This window comes from Pleurodeles waltl, chromosome 2_1, assembly GCF_031143425.1.
Source record: "Pleurodeles waltl isolate 20211129_DDA chromosome 2_1, aPleWal1.hap1.20221129, whole genome shotgun sequence".
NCBI lineage: Eukaryota > Metazoa > Chordata > Amphibia > Caudata > Salamandridae > Pleurodeles > Pleurodeles waltl.
This window is the reverse complement of record NC_090438.1, coordinates 611,669,533-611,694,522: the sequence shown is the minus strand read 5'-3', so window position 1 is coordinate 611,694,522 and position 24,990 is coordinate 611,669,533. Positions and strand designations below refer to the sequence as shown.

At 42.8% G+C, this 24,990-nt stretch overlaps 1 protein-coding gene across 5 annotated transcripts in view; it reads right to left on the bottom strand.

Annotated features, from left to right (window-relative positions):
• STARD3NL (STARD3 N-terminal like) overlaps positions 1-24,990 on the bottom strand; it is a 237,256-nt gene that overhangs the window by 135,416 nt on the left and 76,850 nt on the right. For all 5 annotated transcript variants that reach the window (XR_011199751.1, XM_069215649.1, XM_069215665.1 and 2 more), the window contains exon 2: positions 12,752-13,028. Coding sequence is in view for 4 of the 5 variants with exons in the window: in XM_069215649.1 (XP_069071750.1) it covers positions 12,752-12,967 (216 nt within the window). In the remaining variant the exon portion in view is untranslated. The remainder of the gene's footprint in view (positions 1-12,751; positions 13,029-24,990) is intronic.

Sequence of the window (24,990 nt, the reverse complement as noted above, 5' to 3'; positions counted from 1 at the left end):
GCAGCACCCACACATCGGAACTGATACACATCGCTTCTGGACATCGACGCATCAACAACGTTGACCAATCAGGAAATGATGCCTCGTCTGCAATAGCAACACATACCCTCCTTTGGATCAACACATTGTCCACAAGGATAGACACCTCAAGGTACTGTCAAGAGGATCTGCGTGATTCCTGTACCCAGCCCACGCTCCAATGCGGTCGGACTGAACTTTTGGGTTAGCCCCAGTCCAGCGGGAGCAGATAGCCCCGGCTGGGCTACTGACTTCTAAGCACTGGATTTTGATTTAATCTTCAAGAATTCATAACTTGACTTGTGTATGCTGGATGCTGTTGTTTTGGTTTTGTTGTACTCAGGTAATTTATGGCTTTTTTTCTAAAGTAGTGTGTAGTACGTTTATGGTGTTTTCACTGTGTTACTGTGTGTATCCACAAATACTTTACCTCTTTAGCTTAGCCAGACTGCTCTGTGTCATACTACCAGAGGGTGAGCACAGGTACACTTTTAGGTTGTATCTTACTTACCCTTACTAGGAATCTGTTCCCTACGTGGACAGGTTGCAAACCTCTGCCAATAAGAGACCCAACAGTTCTGACAATACCACAATGGAACCACACAAAATTATCGGTTGTTATTATGAATATCAGATAAAGGCTGTGGAAAAAAAACATCTTTTGCGTGGTGCACCCCCCAACATTTTGCCTTAGCTGTTTTTGCTGGCTGTAGAACATGGTGTACTTTTCTCTTGCTAACCAGAGTTAAAGTGCATGTGTTCCCCATTTTAAACATGATGAACTAGGCATACCCATAATTTCATATTTTTATTTACCTGTAAGTCCCTAGTACATGTTACAATGTGTACACAGGAATTGTAAGTTTAATGTCACTACTGGACTGCAGCTCTCATTCTGCTTATAACAACAACAGTACTAACATGACTGCAGACCTACCATTGTAGCCCGGCTACTATAGTTTTAAACTGCAAATTCAACCTGTCAAAATGACCCCTTTTGGCTGGCCTAAACCTTCCTTTTAAATACTAATATGTCACCCATAAGTAGCCCTTTCAGCACATGAGGCAGTGTGCATGGTATTTAAATGTAAAACCTATAAATGTTTAATTTTGAACATGTCCCTACAGTGAAAAAGCTCTGATCTCTTTTGTTGCTGAGGATCTAAGAATGGCGAGGCAAATTAGTTTTCTACTTGTGTTATTTGCTGATAGAGGATCCAGTGGTATCGGGACACTAGACATCTCAACAGTTTGATCCTGGTGGAAATTGCCAAAGCCCTAAATGTGAACTATCAGGTCCTGCTGAAAAACATACTAGCTTACTAACCTTTCATTCTGTATTTTTCATCCTTAGATGGATCTCATGCTACACCAGGACTAAGGAGTTTTGAGACTGTCTGGAGGCTGGCAAAGCTGCGACAATAGTCTTGGAAATGCTGGTGCCAGGGATACACTGCCCATCCCCAGATCTTGATTACACAGCATGCTTGGAGGTCTGGGATTTGTTTATATGGTGGTGGCATTAAAATGTCTGCCAAGATCTCCAGTGAATAAGGTATTCTGTTTCTTGAGAAATGTCATGGATTTTTCTGAAACCCTGCAGGGGGTGATGCTGAAAACAGGAGGACATATCCTGAGATGACCATAGCTGTTCAGCAGACGGCCAATATGTGACTTAGAGCCTGAATGGCCTACCACTCTGTCCTCAGCCCTGACATTAGCCAGCTTTCTCTGGGCTTCAGAGGAGTGCTGTTGCCGCTCTTAGTGGAACTGCTAATCTACTGTGGTTTGAGTCAACCAAACTCAATAGACAGATGCAATTGTGATGGGAGAAGATTTGTGTTGAAGGTGTAGAGTGCTAATGAGTTGATCTGCTAATATAACAGACTCAATCTTTCAATGCAGGAGGATCTGTGACCGAACAGGAATGTGTCCTTGGCTAGAGAAGTTTCCAATCTCTTTGTTCCAGCTAATGGGGACCACCCTCGTAGGGAGTAAAGAACTGATAATGTCCACAATCGTATTGCTGGTAACTGGAATTTTATATTTCCAAATTCAAGGAGGAAATTGATCATCAGGGGAGATGGATTTCATGTTCATTAAAAGCTTCTCCACCTCACTTCCAGGTAGTGGGGAGGAGGGTGTATGGAGTCTTACCGACCTTTGTTTTCCTTGGGGATCTACATACAGATGTGGCTCTGATGAATTCTGTGTGGCTGTTAGGTCACTGCAGATACTCATACTTAGTTTGCGAAGAAGAGGCTAGGGTTGAGTAATGCTGGCCTGACAGCTGAGGGCTCAGGAAAGAAATCAGAATGGTGAACGATATTTTGGATGTATTGTGAGCTTTAAAATATTTGCAAGTTTAGGCAAACAGCTTTATTGAAGTTTTTAAATGTAGTGAAATAGTTTTCAAGGTGGGGACTCTAAGTTGTGCTTTTAGCATGATTTTTCAAGTGACTGAAAGGAATTGTTTTTGGAAATGACCAGATCGATGGCTGCTTTCTCACTTGCTACTAGTACTACTGCTTCTTTCTGGTGTTAGGTGGCTTTTACATATTCATTACACCAGTTTCATCATGAGTTAAGCACGATGGTGGGCAGGTTCACCAGAGAGCTGGAGGGTGTCATTCAGATGTCTAGACAAACTAATGGGATAATAAAAATTTGAGGCAGAGGCTTTCCCATTTGCTGAAGTCACAAGTCAAGATTGGTCTGGCAATCAAGAAGAGTTTGGGTCCCAGCCCACAGTCCGAAATATATGCAGGGTTTTGGGTCAGGTCTGGAAGCACTGCATTTGACTAGACAAAGATAAGATGTGGCCCACCCTAAATATGACAGTGTATATTGGTTAAACCAAGGACACTAAGGATACCAGATGCATAGGCGGATGTGCAGAATCACATGGAGTCATTCCTGTGGGAGGTCAGTGACCACTGAGAGACTTGGACAGGTCTCGCAGCAGAGTGGAGGTGGTAAAACAATTTTGGATTGCCATGAGGTCTGAATGACAATAAAAGACTGAGAAAAATGACCTTTTGTCAATCCCATACCCAATAACAAGAAGGGAGTATAAGATGATGGTGGCGGCAAGATGATAGTTTAGGAACTGGCTGACAGTCAAGAGTGAAATGAAGGTGTCAATAATGGCAATACTGAAAAAAACTTAAAGCAGTGCATAAACTGTCACTGGGAATCCCACTGCAGTGCTGTTTGCTGTTTTCTTGACAGCACGAAGGAATCACTTGAAAATGTTAGAATGTTAGCACACATTCAGATCTCAGGGCAAACCTGCAATTCAAGCTGAGGTATCCATGACTATGGCAATGAAGGCATTGTTTACAGAGCAGTTAGCACCCCCACATACACCGATAGTGTGAAAGAGGCTTCTAGATTTATTGGAAGTCAGTGGTCAGGGAACCAACATCATAGTCGCAAGACTCTGACCTTCATGATCCTGAATTGAATAAGATAGTGTGAGGGCATTTAATTAAATAAAATCTATCAAAATTAATGCATACAGTGAATGCAAAGGCTTTAACATAAAAACCAGCATTTAAATGTAGATTTTTACTGAAGGCTTACACAGTCACATGCATGTAACTTAATTTGCTGACAAATGCATTTTTCCTTTTCTTTTTCTTCTTTATTTTGTTCTGATCTATGTCATGGTCATAAAAGTTCACGTTTTCATGGTGCAAATGCATTTTTGAAACAACAGAATGAATGGAAGATGTGTTATGCTTTAGTTCTTTTACCCATTTGGCCTAAGTAAAATATAATGATGTATTAAAATGTTTAGTTTAATCCCTGTAGAATTTTATGAGTAGGTTTTGTTAACAGAAGCATAAAGGAAAGGGGGTGATCTCAATGAGTAATGCACTGCACTCAGCCTGAACTATTTTGTGTTATAGAAAGAAGTGCTCAGAAATTGAGCTGAATTGATAGTGGAGTTACAAATTTTAGTATGATTGTATTTTATGTTTAGGATGGTCTTTGTTTAGTTGCTTAGTCAATGGAAGCTGTCTAGTTTCCATTAAGAGTCCACCGTTTGATTGTAGAAGAAGATGAGCTGCTGCAACAGATGTTGCATTTTATTGATATCAGAAAACATAAAAGGACGTGTTCCTAGAGAGAGAGAAAGTTGACATGAGAGAGAGACTCCGAGATCCTGCTTAGCCCCCTGGGGAAATCTTTTGCTGACACCTCTCAGTTTTACTCTGAGAGATTTCCCTAGCCCAAGTTGTATGCTATCTATGAATATTTTGAATCTCTCTTTGTGGGAAGTTCTTCTTATCATTTACTCTAGACAAATGCTTTCACATCTGAACTGAGAACTCCTTATGGGTTCTAAAAGATTTCTTTACACATACTCCACAGCTTAGAATTGGGACTTCTATAGAATGCAATTTATGCTTTGTTCTGTATTGTATTGATATTTTTATTGATTGATGATTTTAAATACAAAAAGCAAAACTAAAAGATTTTATTAAAGCTTTCAAACTTACATAAAAATATCATTATTAACTCTCAGAAGATGCAAATTCTATGTCATAAATGATAGGCTGTTGATTTGCAGTTCCTAATTTGTACTCGCTCCCAAGGTCAAACCTCTTTGGGCCCAGTGGGCTTGGGTGTGGGAACTTCATGTTTACTAATTGGGTTCCCAATAGTCTCATGTGCTTACAGTAATACTGATACCATAAGCTGTTCCACAGTAATTGACTACAGCAGGCATTTATTGATGGCACTGTATACCTTTTTAGGGTGGAGCACTGGAGGAAATCTAAATTCAGTCTTTGCAAGAGGTGCCTGGGATGCATGGCAATTTTCAGCTGATAAGGAACAAATGAACAACCACTGCAGAAATCAATTTTGTGACATTTTAAATTGAAAATCTAAATTTGCCAGTATATTAGATTTTCATTTACTAGTAAAACAATACAAAGTTGAAATAAGTTATTTTTTCCTATTCCTATCCTGTGATATTTGAATATCCTGATTAAACACATTTTCAGCTTTGTCAACAGAAAGCTGCTCTAGCGCTTGCAGTAAATAGTACTTGTATCCATTAGCATTACAGAAATATGTAGATTAATGTACAATTTTCTAGTTATCATGAAGAAAAGTTTCAATTCTATTAAGGAGGCGGGGATTATGCTTAACTCTTCCTTTAATTTCTACTCAGAAGCCTTAATAAACAACATTTACATGTCAAAACTACAAAGCCCAAAAGCCTTTGCTGCAGTGAAAAAAGAAATAACCATAGAGATATAGGGCCATATGCACAAAAACACATTTTCCCATAGACATCGAATGAGTAAAACCTTTTGGTACATCTGGCCCTATGTCCCATAAAAGCCATCCAGGACCACACTTCCTCTTTCTTCAAGCGTATTGCCTGAACCCAGTGCCTTTCAAAAATCCTGTTTTTGATCTGATCCTGAGAAACGGAAACAAAAACCAGATGTAAACCAAATTTGAAACTCATAACCAGATACCATGATCTCTAGTAAACAAGCAGAAATCGACAAAGAGCAGAGGAAAAAGATAATGAGCTGTACCATGAAGAAAAAACTAAATATTGTGTCATGCATTGCATACAATAACACCAGAGAACATCATATTTATCCTCACAGTCAATTGCCAAGCTGTCCGGAGGGTGAACGCATAGAGAAAAAGTTCAGGAGGGATAATCCTCGCCTACATGTCTTTAATGGAACTGAAACTTTCCTTCATGATAACTAAGAAATTTTAAATTCTATGTCAGGACCGGAGGCTCGGAATATGCTAGTTTAAAGCTGGTTGACAACAAAAGCAGCTATCCTGGAAATTGGTTTGAAATAGAAAGTTTTAAAGGTCGATTCCAATGACCAATCAGCTGCTCTGAGGATGTCTTCTTACTTACCTCCAGAGAAAAGGCTTTTGAAGCCATGGCACCCCTAGTTGGGTGAGCACCAAAAAAGGACATATCAATCCCCGATTACTGGAGAACCCATCGAACCCAATGGGCAATGGTAGAAGACGACACTGGTTTAAAGGGATTCCTGAGAGAGATGAACAATTGAGCTGTCCCAGCTGGGCGATACTATTCGGTCATGGTCTTATATGATCTCATGGAGTAGACCACAAATAACTTAGGGATAAAGAGGGATAATGGACCACCCTGGTGTTGAATTTGGTTCATCTTGAGATTGTAAAGGAACTCTTTCTGGAGTGAACATACATGCTGTGATATCCGAGGCCCGAACATCTGACACTCTTTTGCAAGAGATTCCATCAACTGTTCTTTTTGCATTTGTCGCCCCAAGTGGGAAGTGTATGCCAAGACGTGGGTCCTGTGCTCACTATGCCACCAGATTCAAGCTAGCCTGGCTAAAGACTCCCAGGAAGGTATTCTGATATCACTGACAGGTTGTGTTGAAGGCAATAAGCCCAGAAGTATTTGGCTACGTCTGCCAGAACCTTGGATCGCTGGCCCCCCAAACGGTTGATATATCTTACCGCAGAGATTACTGCCCATCTTCAGAAGGATGGATCACGACCCTCTGTTGCCAACTAGGCTCTGAGCAGCAAAAGAGCCTGCCAGGAGCTCCGAGCAGTTGCTATGGAGAGACTGTTCTTGTTTTGACTACTGACCTCGTACGGTAATATCTCCACAGCGAGCGCCCTATCCCTGCCAGCTGGCATTGGACTGTATAACTAGATCCGGGAAGACCCGAAAAAGGCGCAGCCATTCCATGCATGCATGTGGTCAAGCCACCAATGAAGCTCTGTGCGAGCGTCCGGACAGAGGGAGATCATGCGCATACGTTCGGCTTTGTCTGAGATGTAGAGCCTTTAAGCGCTGGAGTGCCCGAAACTGTAGGGGCCCGGTAAATATCGCCTGAATGGAGGATGATAGGAGGCCTACTATCCTGGCAAGGTGGCGGAAACAGATTTTCTCTCTCTCCAGCGTTCTCCACAGCTCCGTGCGAATCAAAACCATTTTCTTCTGGGGAAGACGAAAGGATTGTTGTATTGTGTTTATCTCGAACCCCAGAAAGAGCAGTTGTTGGGCCGGGGTATACTCCGACTTTTGACAGTTCAGGAGGAAGCCCATGTCTTGTATAAGGGTTTTGGTCAAATCCAGTTGTCGAAGGAGGGTCTTCCTGTTCTGGTGCATTAGAAGTATATCGTCTAAATAGACAATGAGTCTGACTCCCTTGGCCCACAGCCATTCCATAACCGGTCTCATCACCTTTGTGAAACATCAAGATGCAGAGGACAGTCCGAAAGGAAAGTATGTGAATTCATAAACCTGACTGCCCCCCTCAAACTGGAGGAATCATCTGTAAGGTGGAAAGATGGGCACAGCAAGATAGGCATCCTTTAGAACCAGTCGTTAGGAAGAAGGATGTCCCTGAAAAGGTGAATACCCTCCATTTTGAAGTGTCAGTACACCACCCACTTGCTGAAAGACTTGAGGTTGATAATAGGTTGGAAGCCCTAGTCCTTTTTCTCGACTAGAAAAACGTTGCACATAAACCCTTTCGGGTGGAGCATCAAGCGAACCATTGCCTTTTTTCTGAGGAGCTCAGTCATCTCTTGATCCACCACCTGTGCATCTTCTCCTGAAAACACCATAGGTTGTGGGTAAACCTGTTGGATGGGAGTCCCAGGAGTTCTATGTGAAAGCCCTGAATGGTTTGGAGGACCCAAGCATCCCCTGTGATGGGTGTCCACTGAAGTCTCCCCCCTACTACGTAAGGGAAAAAAGGGGTATAACTTACCAGAGATGCCTCCCGGTGCACTGTTTGCACCACAAATGTGTCCTCCTCCGCCACATCCTCTGGCACATCCTCATGAGGGGTAGAAACCTCTGAAGCACTTCTGATCCTGCCACTACATGTACCTCTTTGTGGCCTTTGGGGGTTTGTGAGGGCTGGAGGAGCGCCCCTACCGCTTCTGGCCCCCGGCAAAAACTGATTGAAAACTTTCTTAATAGATCCCTGTGCTTTATCTAAAGAGGAGAAGGTATTACCGAAGTAGGTAAGCTTCTTAACAAAGGGATCCCCAAAGAGCCCCCCTTTTTGCAACAGGACCTGCCTCCTTAGAGGCTAGTTCGCCCAACCGGAGCTCCATTTTAATCAATAGAGAGTGTCTCCTCTCCGTAGAGAGGGTGCAGTTTGCATTGCCCAGAAAACACAAGGTACGCTGGGGCCATCCGGAAAGGACTGTGGGGTCCATGAGGTCACCTGACTCAATGGTATCTTCTGCCACATGCAGGATCTTTGTAAGGGGTCCTGATAAATCCAGGACCTTATCCTGGCAATCCCTCTAGGACCGATGAAGACCTTTTTAAGGGTCTTTAATTAACTTGGCGATGAAAGTCAACATTTTGGAATCAATCTCCAGTGTGGTGGCCACCTTATTGGCCAAAGAGGGTCTTGGGCATTCAGCCCTAAGGTGAACATGCACATCTTGATCCATGGGCTTGCGTATCTAGCCGGCAACATACCGTACCATCTTTTCCGCTGGAACCCAATCCGCTCAGCGAGGATGGTAAATGTCTTCGGGGTTGAGCATCCCCGGCACCTCAGTGACCTTGTCCTTATCCTCAACCTTATCCAGCCTGGCTTTCCTGGCAACGTCTTCCAGTTGCCATGGTCTACTCGGGCCAGGATCATCCCCCAAGTCTCTATACGGGTTATCTGTATTGTCCCCAGCATTGTCATCTGTCCCCCGGTGGGAACAGGAATTGTCATCGGGGATAAACACAGGCTGGGTAGCCGCTCGCGGTTGTCACTCCAGGCATCTTTTCAGAAAGACCGAGCGTAAGCACTCGAAAGCGTTGGAAGAGGAAGTTGGTGCTTTAGCAGTGGTGTCCGGGATAGCCGCGTTCAAAGGGCCCTGCGCACTGAGAGGCGGGAGCGGCCTTAGGTCATCCTCTGTTAGGAGTCTCAAAGAACTTCGGACTGCCAGCTCTAGCAGTTGCCGACTCACAGGTTGTAAGGCTTTAGCAACCACCCACTCTAAGGATGCATCAATTACATCCACAAACTCCTCATCAATAGTTTATAGGGAATGGGTCTCCTCCACCGGTTCCCAACTAGTATTAGTCTGATTGGCCAAGATAGATATAGTATACAGCAGCCAAGTAGGAGGGGAGAAGAACCCCTTGGACAGATCTGGTGCCACAAGAGTCACCTGAGCCAAAGCTTTTTTGTTAAGCACCAGGCAAACAATGATAAAAACAACTCTTGGCTTTGCCAAGGCTTGTTGGCAGGAAAGTGAAACAAAAGGAAATTAGTTGCTGCCCTCTAAATAACAATGGGCAGGAAAGGGTGAGCTCTGTGGAGAAACCGCTTATCTGGAGCATAACTAGAGATTGGAACCAAAGGGAGGTCAGTTATATGGGCTGGCGTGCGATCGCTGCAGAAGAGGAAGCAATCAGCAGCAATGCATCTGCCCAGGCATTCAAGGAATTCAAGTAATGCAAGGGGGCATGCGTCTCGTTACTCAGAGCTGCGCGCCCCACACTCCCGCAGGCAGTCCTCGACTGGCACCGCACTAGTGAAGGAATCCCCTGAGGAGAGGAGGGCACTTCAAGAGTGGCGCGCTATGTCGACCGCCGCTTCAGTGAGAAGGAAATGAACAAGGCACTTCGGCAGCCTCGAGGAGGCTGCCTGACTCAGAGCAACACATGAAGTCGCTGCTGATCCCAAAGGTAGCAGCTTCCTAGCGTGTGATAGGGAGCGCCGCACCCAATAACTGAACAAGAAGGAATTATCAAGTAACAGCATGAAAAAAGAATAAATCTTCCAAATACAAATACAGCAATTCCACAACACACGTAATGGAAATAGAAAGGCACTTATCTGGCTGCTGAGCAGCTAAGAGAGAGGAAGTGAGGTCCTAGATGGCTACATTAATGGGACTATGGGCCTGATTACAACCTTGGAGGACGGTGTTAATCCGTCCCAAATGTGACGGATATCCTGCCCACCGTATTACGAGTTCTGTAGGATATAATGGACTCGTAATACGGTAGGTGGTATATCCGTCATATTTGGGACAGATTAACACCGTCCTCCAAAGTTGTAATCAGGCCCTATATCTCTATGGTTGTTTCTTTTTTCACTGAAGCAAAGACTTTTGGGCTTTGTAGTTTTGACATGTAAATGTTGTTTATGAAGGCTGCTGAGTGGAAATTAAAGGAAGTCTTAAGCATAATCCGAGCCTCCAGTCCTGACAGAATACAACCTTCTTGCTTCACTTCTAGAGATTATGCAAGTGGGTCTTCTGGGCTCCATGGCACATTTTACATTTGCCATACTTAATATCAGAAGTAGGCTTTACATTTTAAACATCTTAGTTTGTAATGTAAACCACACAGCCTTGCATGCTTGTGATCGCTACTTCTATGTCCTACTTTCGGGCATCTGACATTTATGTCACTTGAACAGGTTTGGTAATTTTAACTGCAGATACAGCTAAAGTAAAACATGGAAATGGGTGTCAACCAAGAACTTACCATATTTTCAGGCAGGGAGGGCTGTTTCGTGGTCACCAACTATTCAGATATCAAATATACCCATTATTCAGTTTACTAGGCGAATCACAGAAACAGACGACTTTCCCACAACACCTCTTCCAGGAAGAAAGGTAAAAGGCATGTGGCACTGCAGAACAGTCAGTTGCTAGCAAAAGCCAGTCTTTGCACAGCTTGATGAAATGACTGCAGCCACCTTTAACTAAAGGCGGAGGCAAAGTGTTTGCACCCTCAGCCTACCACAGCCTCATGTCTGACTGGTGAAGCAAAAAAGCTAAGATCACCTCCACTGGGTTTGTAGACGAAAAGATCAGTGGGAGAGAAACATGGCTGACGCAAAAGTCGAAAATAGGCTGGATTACACAGCTGTGTAGACAATAAAATACAAAGTAGATATAAGGCACACTAAGCTATTTTTTTTGTTTGGTCAAGCAAATGATCAAAGTAATGCTGAAAATGTTTGACTGACTTTACTGTTGTTCCTCAATTTATTGTCCTAGGACTAAGCACATCAAGCATGTTTACACAAGAATTGTGTACTTTAAAAATGGGAAGTAAAAATACCACAATTTTTAGTTCTCCAAAATATGGATATTTTTACTGGAGGACATTCACGAAATTTACATTTTCGGGAAGTCACTCAAAAACCAAAAATGATAAAGTACACCTTTGTTCACACCTAACCCCCTACAATGTTATGTACTGGTTTCACACATGCTTATTCTCAACACATCACTGTTTATTTTGTCAAAACTTACCAAGAAGAGTAACATTTTTTAAAATTGAAATAGTTATGAATTGAAGCCTTTGCTTTGTTATATTGTGATTGCTCCTCTTAGAACAATATTAGATGTACATTTTTCTTAAGTTTACAGTTTAAAATCAACTTTTCATTTCAAATGCCAGTGTTCTTTGGTAATCAGAACTGAGTATATCCCTCATAATTTCATGTCTCCTGTGCAAACAAACATTTTGCTTTAAGGGGCTGCGCTCATTAACTGCTCATTTTAGGAATACTAGATCAACAACAGCGTTTTTCATTGGGACAACAGCGGCATGACAGCAGTGCATAACGGATTTTGAAAAAATGTGTTGTTAATAATACCCCTTGTGAGAACCATCTACAATATATAAAATTGTGGATGGTTAATTATCAATAAAGGACGTTTTCTACAGAGGCAATGCAAGTCAAATCATAGACAAGAGAGGAACTGAGGTAGAACATCCTCCATTATTTAGAGGTATCTATCTGTAACCGTTTTGACTTTTCCAGTGTATGAGAATGCCCTCACCCAGAGGATTCTTTGAAGAGCTTTGTGGGGGAAGAGGAGTCAAGGACTGAAACAAAAAAAAAATGCCCTTCCTTCTACTCCCACCTCCCTCAGGCTCTCTCACCACTATCTTCCTCACTCCTCGCCCCCAAAATGTTAAGAAAGAAATATCCACATCCAAACGGCATAGCCTTATCACCCAAAACTTACATCCAGAGTCCTACCACCCTCTTCCACTACCAAGTGGGCCGCGTTTTCTATGAGAGGCCAGCGTTACTTTTGCTGCTTTCAAAAGGAATCTCAGGGCTGTGCTGGCAACAGCTTTCACAAGGTTGCTGCTTGCGAAGAGAAAAATCTCTCAACTGCGGCACATCATTTGACCCGCGACTGATAGGCAAGGTGGCAGTCGCCTGTACCAGAGCACCGCCCACATTCCCTTACCTCCGAGGATCTGTGGAGACCCAAAGGAGATGGGGGAAATGGTGCACTGTCACCACAACTGCACCACCTCATTCAGGTCTCTGGAGAGCCAAGGAAGGTTGCACAACACCATACTGCCTTCCAACACTTCACTCGAATCTCTGGAGATTTGTGAAAGTCAGGAGAAAACTGGCGAAGTGACATCTTCACAGACTTTGTCCCACTCCTGTTTTACATACTGGTGCCTCACCTTATCATTTTCACCAAGTTACTCTTTGTCTTGCATGCCCCTATCCTGGAACGCAATCTAAGTGTTCCGTGCTAGGACTGAAATCCTTAACTGGTAGCAGTGAATAAAGGGATTTCAGTTTCGGAGCCCCCACTACTGAGGCTGCACAAATATAGCTATCACGCATCCAGACAATTTTGTTGATTCCAGCTCTATTTATATGAAACCAAGAAGACAAGAAGACAGTAAACACAAAATATAATTATAACCAAACCTTACATTCAACTCTATGATCCACAGCAGGGTTATGAACAGCAAGTCGAAGGTCACAAATAAGCAGAATGTTCTTCTGACATCAGATATGCCTTTCTTTTCTCTTCCTTCATATGATTCAATTCGTGCCATCAACTCTGCAGCATTGATGGAATGCACATTGTGTAAAGATGACAAACTGTTCTGTCGAGGAGCCCTAGTATCATCTTGTGACTGGTTCATCCTCAACCGGATTGGAGCAGCAATGTCCCAGCTTCAGCATCACCAGAAATTGTGGAGATACCTTTAAAAACAAAAGTATTTCAATGCAAACAAAAATGTCAGCACAAATGAGAAAAGTATCAATTTGGACCAATTAAATAATTCAATTTAACAAGTACTCAGTGCCCTTTGTGGTATATGGTAATGCATTTTTACATAAAGATGGGGAATCGGACTTCAGGTAAAGTCTGACATGTCAGTTCAACCTCTTAGAGTCACTAACCTAAATATGCATTTTAATTCATCTGCTGTGAAATTCCAGCTTATATATAGGTAATTTAAATCCAGTTATCGGTTTTGCTACACAAGTAAAAATACATTTTAATGGCCTTCGTTCATCTGGACCAAAATACTGGTGGAGCATTGCAGGGTCAGACTGGAACAAAAAATAGGCCCAGGCACCAAAATAAAAGTGGCCCCCATTACTGAATTAGACAGCTAAAAAGTGACCCATGTTTACAAATTCAGGCAGTTTTGGACTTGGAAAGACAATTTTTTAATGTTTTGCAAGGTAAGGAAGACTTCGTGGATATGAATGCGCTGTGTGCATTATTTGTGGTAATACCATGGAAATCAACAGTAAAAATCGACCCAGCAGACCACAAAAGAGGCCCACTAACAAACAAATAATCAACCCACACACCGACAAGTCAGACCAGCCCATCAGGCACTCCCTGACTTCCCTATAAGTCAGCCTGGAGCACCACCGGGGAAATAACTCAAGATGAATTGGCTGCTAATTTAGCTCTGCTTGCTATCCAACACCAGACTTGCTCATGCCTTCTTGCAAATCACATCAGATCTGAGGAAGAATCTCTTTAAGGAGCAACTCCATCACTGTAAGTAAACCCTTCACATGTCAGCTCTCTCATGTGCACACATTGCTCTTGTCACCTTTGTGGATCTTTCTTCCTACCTTCCCATTACCTTCTCCGACCTCTTTTGGTCTATGCTCAAATGCACTTAACGAGCACATCACTTACATCACGTAGGGCACTTAATCCACTACATGCAAACTGTGACAATACCTGTTTATATCCATGAACAGTATACTGCTTATGAAAAGTAACTGCTCTGCTGTTTCATGAAGATAGGTTTGAGCTCAACAGCTAACCAAAAAATACAAACAAAAAAAAGTTGTCACTTTTCTTCTTTACTGCTTTCAAGTTTGCCAACCGAATTCTCCTAGATAAATGATGGGTAAAAATATCTGCTAAGAAAGTACACTACTGAGTCTTGGAGGTGTTTTCTTCCAGCCATGAGTCCCCTGGAGTAGAGAACACAGAAGCACCTGAGAACCGTGAAAGGAACATGCCTCTCTTAGTAGGTCAGCACCCAGTACAACTATATTATCCCCAGAGTGAGTTCTGGTTTTTGACCTCCAAGCACTGGAGAAAGAGAGTTACAAGGAGATCAAAACAGGAGCAATAACCATACTCAAGGTTCTAGGACTGTGGTCCTCAGCCTGCCTGCACTGGGTGAAAGTCCTGAATTCCTGCCACCATATGGGAAGGAAAAGCCATATTTCTAAGGCCAGCACTGAAGGATGTCAGCGGGAGGCGCTCTGGGGACCCAAATGAGGGAAGGTGACAATTATTGATCTGCTGGCTGGCAAAATCTGTTGTAGGTGGATGCTGCCATGTTTGGAAAAGAGCCTGCCCCTCTGATGGGCCTAATGGCTTGGCAGTATTGGCCTAAATACGGAGCAATGAGGAAAATACGACATCCACGCTTAGCATTATGTTGGTCTACTCTTAGGACTGTAACTGTATTTTGTGCACTGTATTTGGTCTGCATGTTATTTACACTGCTTGTATAAAGGTGTTTCGGAGTAATAAAAAAAATATGCATCCACGGTTAACAGAGGTAAAAACAATTCTTTCAAATGCAGAGGACATATCCAGAGTAACAAGATGCTTAAAGAGCTTTGACTGCACTATTATTTCTAAGCTGCATTTGGGCTGCATCCCAGAAATTGCTGGTAATGGGGAGTGTTCATGGGGGCAGCCAGAGCGAACGAATTCCCCATCTGAACAAAATATTTTGGGCATGTACCATAAGATAAAGAAAAGAACATCAAAGCAGATACAATGATCAGCAAACTCAATGAGGCATTAGCCTAATTTAACCAAAGATGGGGTAGGATAGGCTAGGCTAGGATTAAAATTATGCACATTCAGATCACAGAAATGGAATTGATAGGGAACATAAAAGTGAAAGAGAACTAACAAAATACCCTGGTGGAACAGTCAAATAATGTAGATTAAGCTTCAAATCACTGAAGAGTGCACATCCAGTGGGCCGCTGCCTTCCAGGCAGGCTCTAAATGCTGAATTTCGGTCGAGCACTACTTCTTCGCCAATATAAATCAGTCACATTAGTAAAGTTATTTTCTCCTTCTTCCTATCCCAGTACCTTCTTGCACTGGCTATCTTCCTTCCACCACTTCCACTGATACTTTTTCTATCCTTGCCCTGCAGAATTTTGGAACATCCAACATGGTGCCAACTATGAGAAAAGTTAACACTTTTCAACGTTTTTGCCCAAGGAATTAGCTGCCATTTTCCCATGGCTATGTTACTAATACCGGGGGAAACAGTGACGGAAAGATGGGTGGAGGTCAGCCTATCACCCATTAGACCTTGAGGACCCAATAAGAAATATGAAATTACTACAGGAATCTGTAATTCCAGGTCTGGTTCCCCATATAATTGCCCCAGATTTTCTTCCAGAGAATTCAGCGATCAAAATCTCTGGGTAAAATTAATCAGATCTGCAGTGTTCTCCAGCACATCCTGATTCCAAAGGGGGAGGTAGCTGGGTCCCACATTATTCGTCACATATTATGAAATAAAGGTACTGACTCCTAATTTCATATAGTGTGCCCTAAAATTCAATTTACTCCACCCTGGTGTGTGTTTTCCCACTTCCATTTTAGTTACGAGTCTTCATCTTATCATTTTTACAATTTTTATATCAATCAGTCCCACTTCCAAACTGGAACACAGTATATGTCTGCAGAAGCAGGAGTCTTGATCTGCCAGGGAATAACTGAGGACACAGAAAAGCAGGTATCAATATTTTGCCTCAAAGTGGTTGGGTTCCTTGAAAGCTATTACCTTGGAAATGTTTGTGCAAAACTAAAGGCAATACTACAGAACCTACCATTAGAAAGGTGAGTTGTTTTAAGAAACCTGCTTTGCAAGTCAGGTGAAAGAGCCCTGAATGTGGCAAGATAAATGTTTCAGGAGCAAGAGATATATATATATATATATATATATATGTTTATATATAAAATGTCATATATATATATATATATATATATATATATATATATATATATATATATATATATATATATATATATATATAATGTCACTTACCCAGTGTACATCTGTTCGTGGCATTAGTCGCTGCACATTCAGATGCTGTGCACATCCCGCCATCTGGTGTTGGGCTCGGAGTGTTACAAGTTGTTTTTCTTCGAAGAAGTCTTTTCGAGTCACGAGACCGAGGGACTCCTCCCATTTCGACTCCATTGCGCATGGGCGTCGACTCCATCTTAAATTGTTTTCCCCGCAGAGGGTGAGGTAGGAGTTGTGTATGCTAGTAATAGTGCCCATGCAATGGAGTGAATGCGTATGTACATAATGAAGTTTCAAGTAATATATTTACAAATGTACAAATGTTTAAGGTCTACTTCTAAACGGCTACAGGCTCCCGGGGAGGCGGGTGGGCGCATGTGAATCTGCAGTGACTAATGCCACGAACAGATGTACACTGGGTAAGTGACATTTTCCGTTCGATGGCATGTGTAGCTGCAGATACACATGCTGTGCATAGACTAGTAAGCAGTTATCTCCCCAAAAGCGGTGGTTCAGCCTGTAGGAGTTGAAGTAGTTTGAAATAATGTTCTTAGTACAGCTTGACCTACTGTTGCTTGTTGTGCAGTTAACACATCTACACAGTAGTGCTTGGTAAATGTATGAGGCGTAGACCATGTTGCTGCCTTACATATTTCGTTCATTGGAATATTTCCTAGAAAGGCCATGGTAGCACCCTTCTTTCTGGTTGAGTGTGCCTTTGGTGTAATAGGCAGTTCTCTTTTAGCTTTAAGATAGCAGGTTTGAATGCACTTAACTATCCATCTAGCAATGCCTTGTTTTGAAATTGGATTTCCTGTATGAGATTTTTGAAAGGCGATAAATAGTTGTTTTGTCTTTCGAATTAGTTTTGTTCTGTCAATGTAGTACATTAGTGCTCTTTTGATGTCTAATGTATGTAGTGCTCTTTCAGCTACAGAATCTGGCTGTGGGAAGAACACTGGTAATTCTACAGTTTGATTCAAGTGGAACGGTGAGATTACTTTTGGTAAAAATTTAGGATTGGTCCGTAGAACAACTTTATTTTTGTGTATTTGAATAAATGGTTCTTGAATGGTAAATGCTTGAATTTCACTCACTCTTCTTAGAGATGTGATGGCAATTAAAAATGCAACTTTCCACGTTAAGTATTGCATTTCACAAGAGTGCATGGGCTCAAAAGGTGGACCCATGAGTCGTGTTAAGACAATGTTGAGGTTCCATGAAGGAACTGGTGGTGTTCTTGGTGGTATAATTCTCTTTAGGCCTTCCATAAACGCTTTTATGACTGGTATCCTAAACAATGAAGTTGAGTGCGTAATTTGCAGGTAAGCTGAAATTGCTGTAAGATGTATTTTAATGGAAGAGAAAGCTAGTTTAGATTTTTGCAAATGTAGTAAGTATCTTACTATCTCTTTTGCAGATGCGTGTAAAGGATGAATTTGATTATTATGGCAGTAATAAACAAATCTTTTCCACTTATTTGCATAGCAGTGTCTAGTGGTAGGTTTTCTAGCTTGTTTTATGACCTCCATACATTCCTGTGTGAGGTCTAAGTGCCCGAATTCTAGGATTTTAGGAGCCAAATTGCTAGATTCAGCAATGCTGGATTTGGATGTCTGATCTGTTGTTTGTGTTGTGTTAACAGATCTGGTCTGTTTGGCAGTTTGACATGAGGTACTACTGAAAGGTCTAGTAGTGCTGTGTACCAAGGTTGCCTTGCCCATGTTGGTGCTATTAGTATGAGTTTGAGTTCGTTTTGACTCAACTTGTTTACTAGATATGGAAGAAGTGGGAGAGGGGGAAAAGCGTACGCAAATATCCCTGACCAGTTCATCCATAGTGCATTGCCCTGAGACTGATGTTGTGGGTACCTGGATGCGAAGTTTTGGCATTTTTAGTTTTCTTTTGTTGCAAATAGATCTATTTGTGGCGTTCCCCACATTCTGAAGTAAGTGTTCAGTATTTGGCGGTGAATTTCCCATTCGTGGATCTGTTGGTGATCCCGAAAGAGATTGTCTGCTAACTGATTCTGAATCCCTGGAATAAATTGTGCTATTAGGCGAATGTGGTTGTGAATCGCCCAATGCATATTTTATGTGTTCGGAGACACAACTGTGTCGAGAGTGTTCCTTCCTGTTTGTTTAGGTAATACATTGTTGTCATGTTGTCTGTTTTGACAAGAGTGTATTTGTGGGTTATTAAGGGTTGAAATGCTTTCAGCGCTAGAAACACAGCTAACAGTTCTAAGTGGTTTATATGAAACTGTCTTTGCTGAATGTCCCATTGTCCTTGGATGCTGTGCTGATTGAGGTGTGCTCCCCACCCTGTCATGGATGCATCTGTCGTTATTACGTATTGTGGCACTGGGTCTTGAAAAGGCCGCCCTTGGTTTAAATTTATACTGTTCCACCATTGAAGCGAGATGTATGTTTGGCGGTCTATCAACACCAGATCTAGAAGTTGACCCTGTGCCTGTGACCACTGTGATGCTAGGCACTGTTGTAAGGGCCGCATGTGCAACCTTGCGTTTGGGACAATGGCTTTGCATGAGGACATCACGCCTAGGAGTTTCATTACTAATTTGACCTGTATCTTTTGGTTTGGATACATGGCTTGTATTACATTGTGGAATGTTTTGACTCTTTGTGGACTTGGAGTGGCAATTCCTTTTACTGTGTTGATTGTTGCTCCTAGGTATTGCTGTGTTTGACACGGCAGAAGGTGTGACTTTGAGTAATTGATTGAGAAACCTAGTTTGCGTAGGGTTCCTATGACATAATTTGTGTGTTGTGAACATTGTATTTGCGTGTTGGTTTTGATTAACCAATCGTCTAGGTACGGGAACACATGTATTTGCTGCCTTCTGATATGTGCAGCTACTACTGCTAGACATTTTGTAAAAACTCTTGGCGCAGTCGTTATTCCGAATGGCAACACTTTGAATTGGTAATGTATCCCTTGGAATACAAACCTTAGGTACTTTCTGTGTGAAGGATGTATTGGTATATGGAAATATGCATCCTTTAGATCCAGTGTTGTCATGTAGTCTTGTTGTTTGAGCAGTGGGATTACTTCTTGTAATGTAACCATGTGAAAGTGGTCTGATTTGATGTATGTATTTAATATTCTGAGATCTAGTATAGGTCTTAGAGTTTTGTCTTTTTTGGGTATCGGAAAGTACAGTGAGTAAACTCCTGTGTTTAGTTCTTGTTTTGGTACTAATAATATTGCCTCTTTTTGGAGCAATGCTTGAACTTCTAATCCTAGAAGATTTATATGTTGTTTTGACATACTGTGTGTTTTCGGTGGGACTGTTGGAGGGAATTCGAGAAATTCTATGCAATAACCATGCTGGATAATTGCTAGTACCCAAGTATCTGTTGTTATCTCCTCCCAATGTTTGTAAAATTGGCTTAGTCTTCCCCCTACATGTGTTATGTGATGGGGATGTGTGACTTGTAAGTCACTGCTTATTTTGAGGACTTTTGGGGCTTTGGAATTTTCCTCTATTTTTTTGGAATTGTCCCCCTCTATATTGCCCCCGAAAACTTCCCTGCTGATATTGGCTTTGGTAAGTGGGCCTTGTTTGTGATGTTGTGGTTTCTGTAGGTTGTCCTCGAAACCCTCCCCTAAAAAGGTGTTTTGCGAAATGTGCCTCTGCTCTGCGGGGAGTAGAGTGCGCCCATGGCTTTTGCTGTATCAGTGTCTTTCTTGAGTTTATCAATAGCAGTGTCGACTTCCGGCCCAAACAACTGCTGTTCATTAAATGGCATATTTAGCACGGCTTGTTGAATTTCCGGCTTGAAACCTGACGTGCGCAGCCATGCGTGCCTTCTTATTGTTATTGCAGTATTTACTGTCCTTGCAGCCGTATCTGCTGCATCCATTGAAGACCGTATCTGATTATTAGAGATACTTTGTCCTTCTTCCACCACTTGTTGTGCTCTTTTTTGGAACTCCTTGGGTAAGTGTTCTATCAAATGTTGCATCTCATCCCAGTGAGCTCTATCATATCTTGCCAAAAGTGCTTGTGAATTGGCAATGCGCCATTGGTCTGCTGCTTGTGCTGCAACCCTTTTGCCCGCAGCATCAAATTTGCGACTCTCTTTGTCTGGAGGTGGTGCGTCCCCCGAGGTATGAGAGTTTGCTCTCTTACAAGCTGCCCCGACAACTACTAAGTCTGGTGTTAACTGGGTTGTAATATAAACAGGATCTGTTGGCGGTGGCTTGTACTTTTTCTCCACCCTTCGAGTTATGGCTCGGCCTTTAACAGGATCCTGAAAGATTTGTTTTGAATGTTTTAGCATTCCTGGGAGCATAGGTAGTCTTTGGTATTGGCTATGAGTGGAGGATACCGTGTTAAACAAAAAGTCATCCTCAATTGGTTCGGAATGCAAGGTGACGTTATGGAAAGCAGCTGCCCTTGCGATCACCTGTGTGTAAGATGTACTGTCCTCAGGAGGGGAAGGCCTGGCAGGGTACGAGTCTGGGCTGTTGTCCGATACTGGAGCATCGTAAAGGTCCCATGCATCGGGATCATCTTGACTCATGGCAGTATGAGTCGGGGAGTGCATCAGTGGAGGAGTTGCTACTGGTGATGTGTGCACTGGTGGTGGTTGAGACGGTGGTGGAGTTGTTTTCTTTGCCACCTTTGCCTGTGGCTCCTTGTCCTTTTTTTGAAAGGCAAGTTTTCTTTTTATTTTAATTGGGGGAAGAGTGGTTATCTTCCCTGTGTCTTGATGAATGTGGAGCCTCCTTTGAGTATAGTCTGGCTCTACAGCTTGAAGTTCCTCTCCAAATCTATGATTTTGCATTTGGGAGGACAACCCTTGTTCCTCTGTATAGCAACCTGTTTTCGGCTCCGAGGCTGGATGTTTCGGAACCGAAACTTTTTCGGACGTCTTTTTAGGCTCCGAAGAAACCTTTGTAATTTTCAGCGTTGTGGTTTCTCGGTGCCGAATTTGTTCGGTGCCGCTGTCACGGTGCCAAAATTTCTCTGAGCCGATGTCTCGGGTCCGAGATTGCTGTGTGGCGGTATCTTGACCGGAGTTGGATGACTTCGACACCAGCGTGCCCTTTTTCGGTTCCTTGGCTCGGTCACCTATTTTTTGGGTTAAGCCATGGCCTGTTGGCGGTGGCGTCCCCTGGGCTTTTGTTGACTTCTCGTGAGTCTTATGTTTCGACGTCTTACTCACGGTTTTCGGCATTTCTTCGGCCTCGAGCTCTTCCGAGTCCGACTCGTGGATAGAGAAAGCTTCCTCTTCCTCCTCGAAAAGCTCTTGTCCTGTTGGCTTCGACGCCATCTGCAGTCTTCTGGCTCTTCGGTCTCTTAACGTCTTTCTGGACCGAAACGCTCGACAGGCCTCACAAGTATCTTCCTTGTGCTCTGGGGACAAGCACAAGTTACAGACCTGATGCTGATCCGTATACGGATACTTGTTTTGGCATTTTGGACAGAAGCGGAATGGGGTCTGTTCCATCAGCCTTGAAGTCACACGTGGCCGGGCCGACAAGGCCCCGACGGGGGATCGAAAAAAAACCCGAAGGGCCACCGGAGCTCTTCAAAATTCGGTGTCGATCTGTTGTAACTAACCCGATACCGAACGCAAACAATACCGACGTTTTTTCCGAGATTCTAACTAACTTTTCGACCCGAAACACGGAGCGAAAAGGAACACGTCCGAACCCGATGGCGGAAAAAAAACAATCTAAGATGGAGTCGACGCCCATGCGCAATGGAGTCGAAATGGGAGGAGTCCCTCGGTCTCGTGACTCGAAAAGACTTCTTCGAAGAAAAACAACTTGTAACACTCCGAGCCCAACACCAGATGGCGGGATGTGCACAGCATGTCTATCTGCAGCTACACATGCCATCGAACATATATATATGTTTTTTATGTGGCTTGAAGAAGGGGACGTTCCAAGTGGTGGATTTGAAGGGAGGCAGACTTTTTCTGATGACGCCTTTCCATTCTATACCATGGAGCTAATTACTAATGAAGGCTATCCACTGGCTGGATGAAGCAGTAAAACCTTTGCACACCCAGTGAATATTTCAGGTTTTGGGGTGCTGCCACATTAATATTTCAATTAATAAAATGAATAAAAAGCAACTGACACCAAACTTACTTAGGTAAAAACGGCCACGCTCCCTTATAAAATGGCCATCTGTGTCCTCACTCTTTTTAGAATTCATGACTCCCCCGATCCTAATGCCCTTTTTAGTCCATTCTGCAATGAGGTCTACTGAAATTGTGGAATACAAATAGTGAACAATCCTTGTAGCTAAGAACCCCTGTTTAGAGTCACATTCTTGTCTATATGGTGGGGAGCATGAGCGTGTTTGTATCCACATGCTAGGTATGGAACTTGGTTTGGGTCTACAGCAACCAGCCTGAATATAGTGACCGGATTTTCGAGGTTTAAAAATCTACAAAAGCTATACTTTTGATACTAGCTCTGCAAATCCAGAGCAGTAAGATCTAGTCAGATCCAATCAGAGTATGTCTCAATTGCCTACGTTGGTCCAGTGCCTTGCCTAGAATTAAATCATCTTTGTGAAAGACCTTACTGAAGCCCTCACTAAAGCAAACCAAAGGCCACCTTTAAAGTGTTCCTACCTACATTTAGATAGTTTAGAGTTGAAGACTCACCTCTTTAAAGAGCACTACATCACAATGCAATACCGTCCACAACCAGCTTCCTCTCCTATTAGTTGTTGACTTTACGCTTGTCTAGCTTGTCTTTGACCATGTACAGTGCTCCGCTGCCATTTGGCTAGGTTTGCCCTAGAAATATCATTTACACACATACTTGGATAAGAGACCTATTTTGGAGAAGTTTTGGAGGATGACATGGTTAATGCTACACACTTCAAAAGGAGATACAGTTGCAATAATAAAGGATTTACAGTCCAAACAAAATTGATAAGGAAAGAAATTGCGAACTTTCTTAAGAAATCACCATAAACAAAAAAGGGTAAATGGAGAAAATTAGTTTCTCAATTTTAGTGTCAGTGGTGAAATCTTAGCCCCTGCAACTCCTGCAGCGTGACGGGGCACCCAAGCTCCAAGGGTTCCCTCAGCACAGCAGGCACTGTGCACGAGTGGTGGGCCATGGCCTGAAAGCTCCTGATTGGGTGGAGGGGGACGTCCTCCATGTACTTTGAAGGGGGGTCCCCCTCAGTTTTTGTTACACCACTGTTCAGCGTTATGAAATCGGGCTAACCATTTATGTGGAACACTGTGGAAAAAGCTGTTTTCTCCATGGAATGTTAACAAGTTCTTGATCAAATGACTCCTCTATAACACACAGAAAACCCAAGGACAACAGAAGAAAACTGTACAGAACAGCAAATGTACAAGTTCAGAAAGTATGTAACAAAATTGCTTTTCCCACTTAGTTATTTTGGTGGCCTTAGTACCTCCTATCTATGAGGAAATGCAGGAGGTTCAGGCCTAACAGGTCTCCTATAGTCAGAAAAATTACAAATAAATTGCAGTGATGGTCTTTTGTGGAGATTCTTTGGCTCCACATAAGGCAATAGATCAACATACGCCAATGGAGACATACTCTGGGTCATATCTATATTCAGGCCCCTTGCTGTATACCTACATTCAGCATAAAGAAAGATGTGGTTAGAAACAAGGGTTCTTAACAACAAAGACAGTTCACTGCTGGTAGTCCACAGTTACAGTTTTTTACCACTTCTTGGCAAACAGAGCTTAAACACTAGGTAAGCAGGGCTCCAGCAGCATATAGACTGCCACACCGTCTCTGGGAGGAGAGCTCTGTGCAGAAGGGACTTTGGTACAAAAGGGGCTACATCTCTTCATGGCATTTGCATGCAGGGAGTCAGAAATTCTAAATGAACTGACTGCGAAGATAGGTATTTGATAAAGGTAATAGAGGGCTATTATTGCCTAAGAAAGCTCTGTGCCAGTAGCATTTCATTTGCGTTATTAAACCAAATATGAAATATTCACTGGATATGAATGTATTTTCTTTGTGGTTCATCCAACCAGAAGTTAGCTTTCATCAGAAATTCTCTATATGGAACACAGTGGAAGGATACCCAAGGCATTCTACCTACATTATCAAACACACTATCAATCCAACATAACATCCCCTTCTTCCATTGACTCACTGTTCTCCAATACGCCCCTCCCGTGCATCACATAACACCAGAGGTCGGAACTAGATGAAACAATCACGCTTACTGAAATCCAAGACACCATCCATGCCTTAGCCATCGTGACAGCCCCTGGCCCAGATGGACTGCCAGTCGAGTTTTATAAAGCATAGACGTTGGTCATCACCCCCCACCTACATACACTTTTTGAGTAAGCCCTCACTGAAGCCCCTCTTCCTGATACACTTCAGGACGCCACGCTGATCTCACTGCCTAAGCCGCATAGGGACCCAACCAGCATATATACGTATAGGCCGCTGGCACTGCTGAATATGGATTATAAAATATTAGCGAAAATCATAGCAAATCGTTTGACACCCCCCTCCCCCTTGTCCCTGCTTTGGTGCAGGCCAATCAAAATCAATTTGTACCAACCCATACCATGACCCTCAATATAAGGCGTTTTTCCCCTTAGTCCTAAAATATGC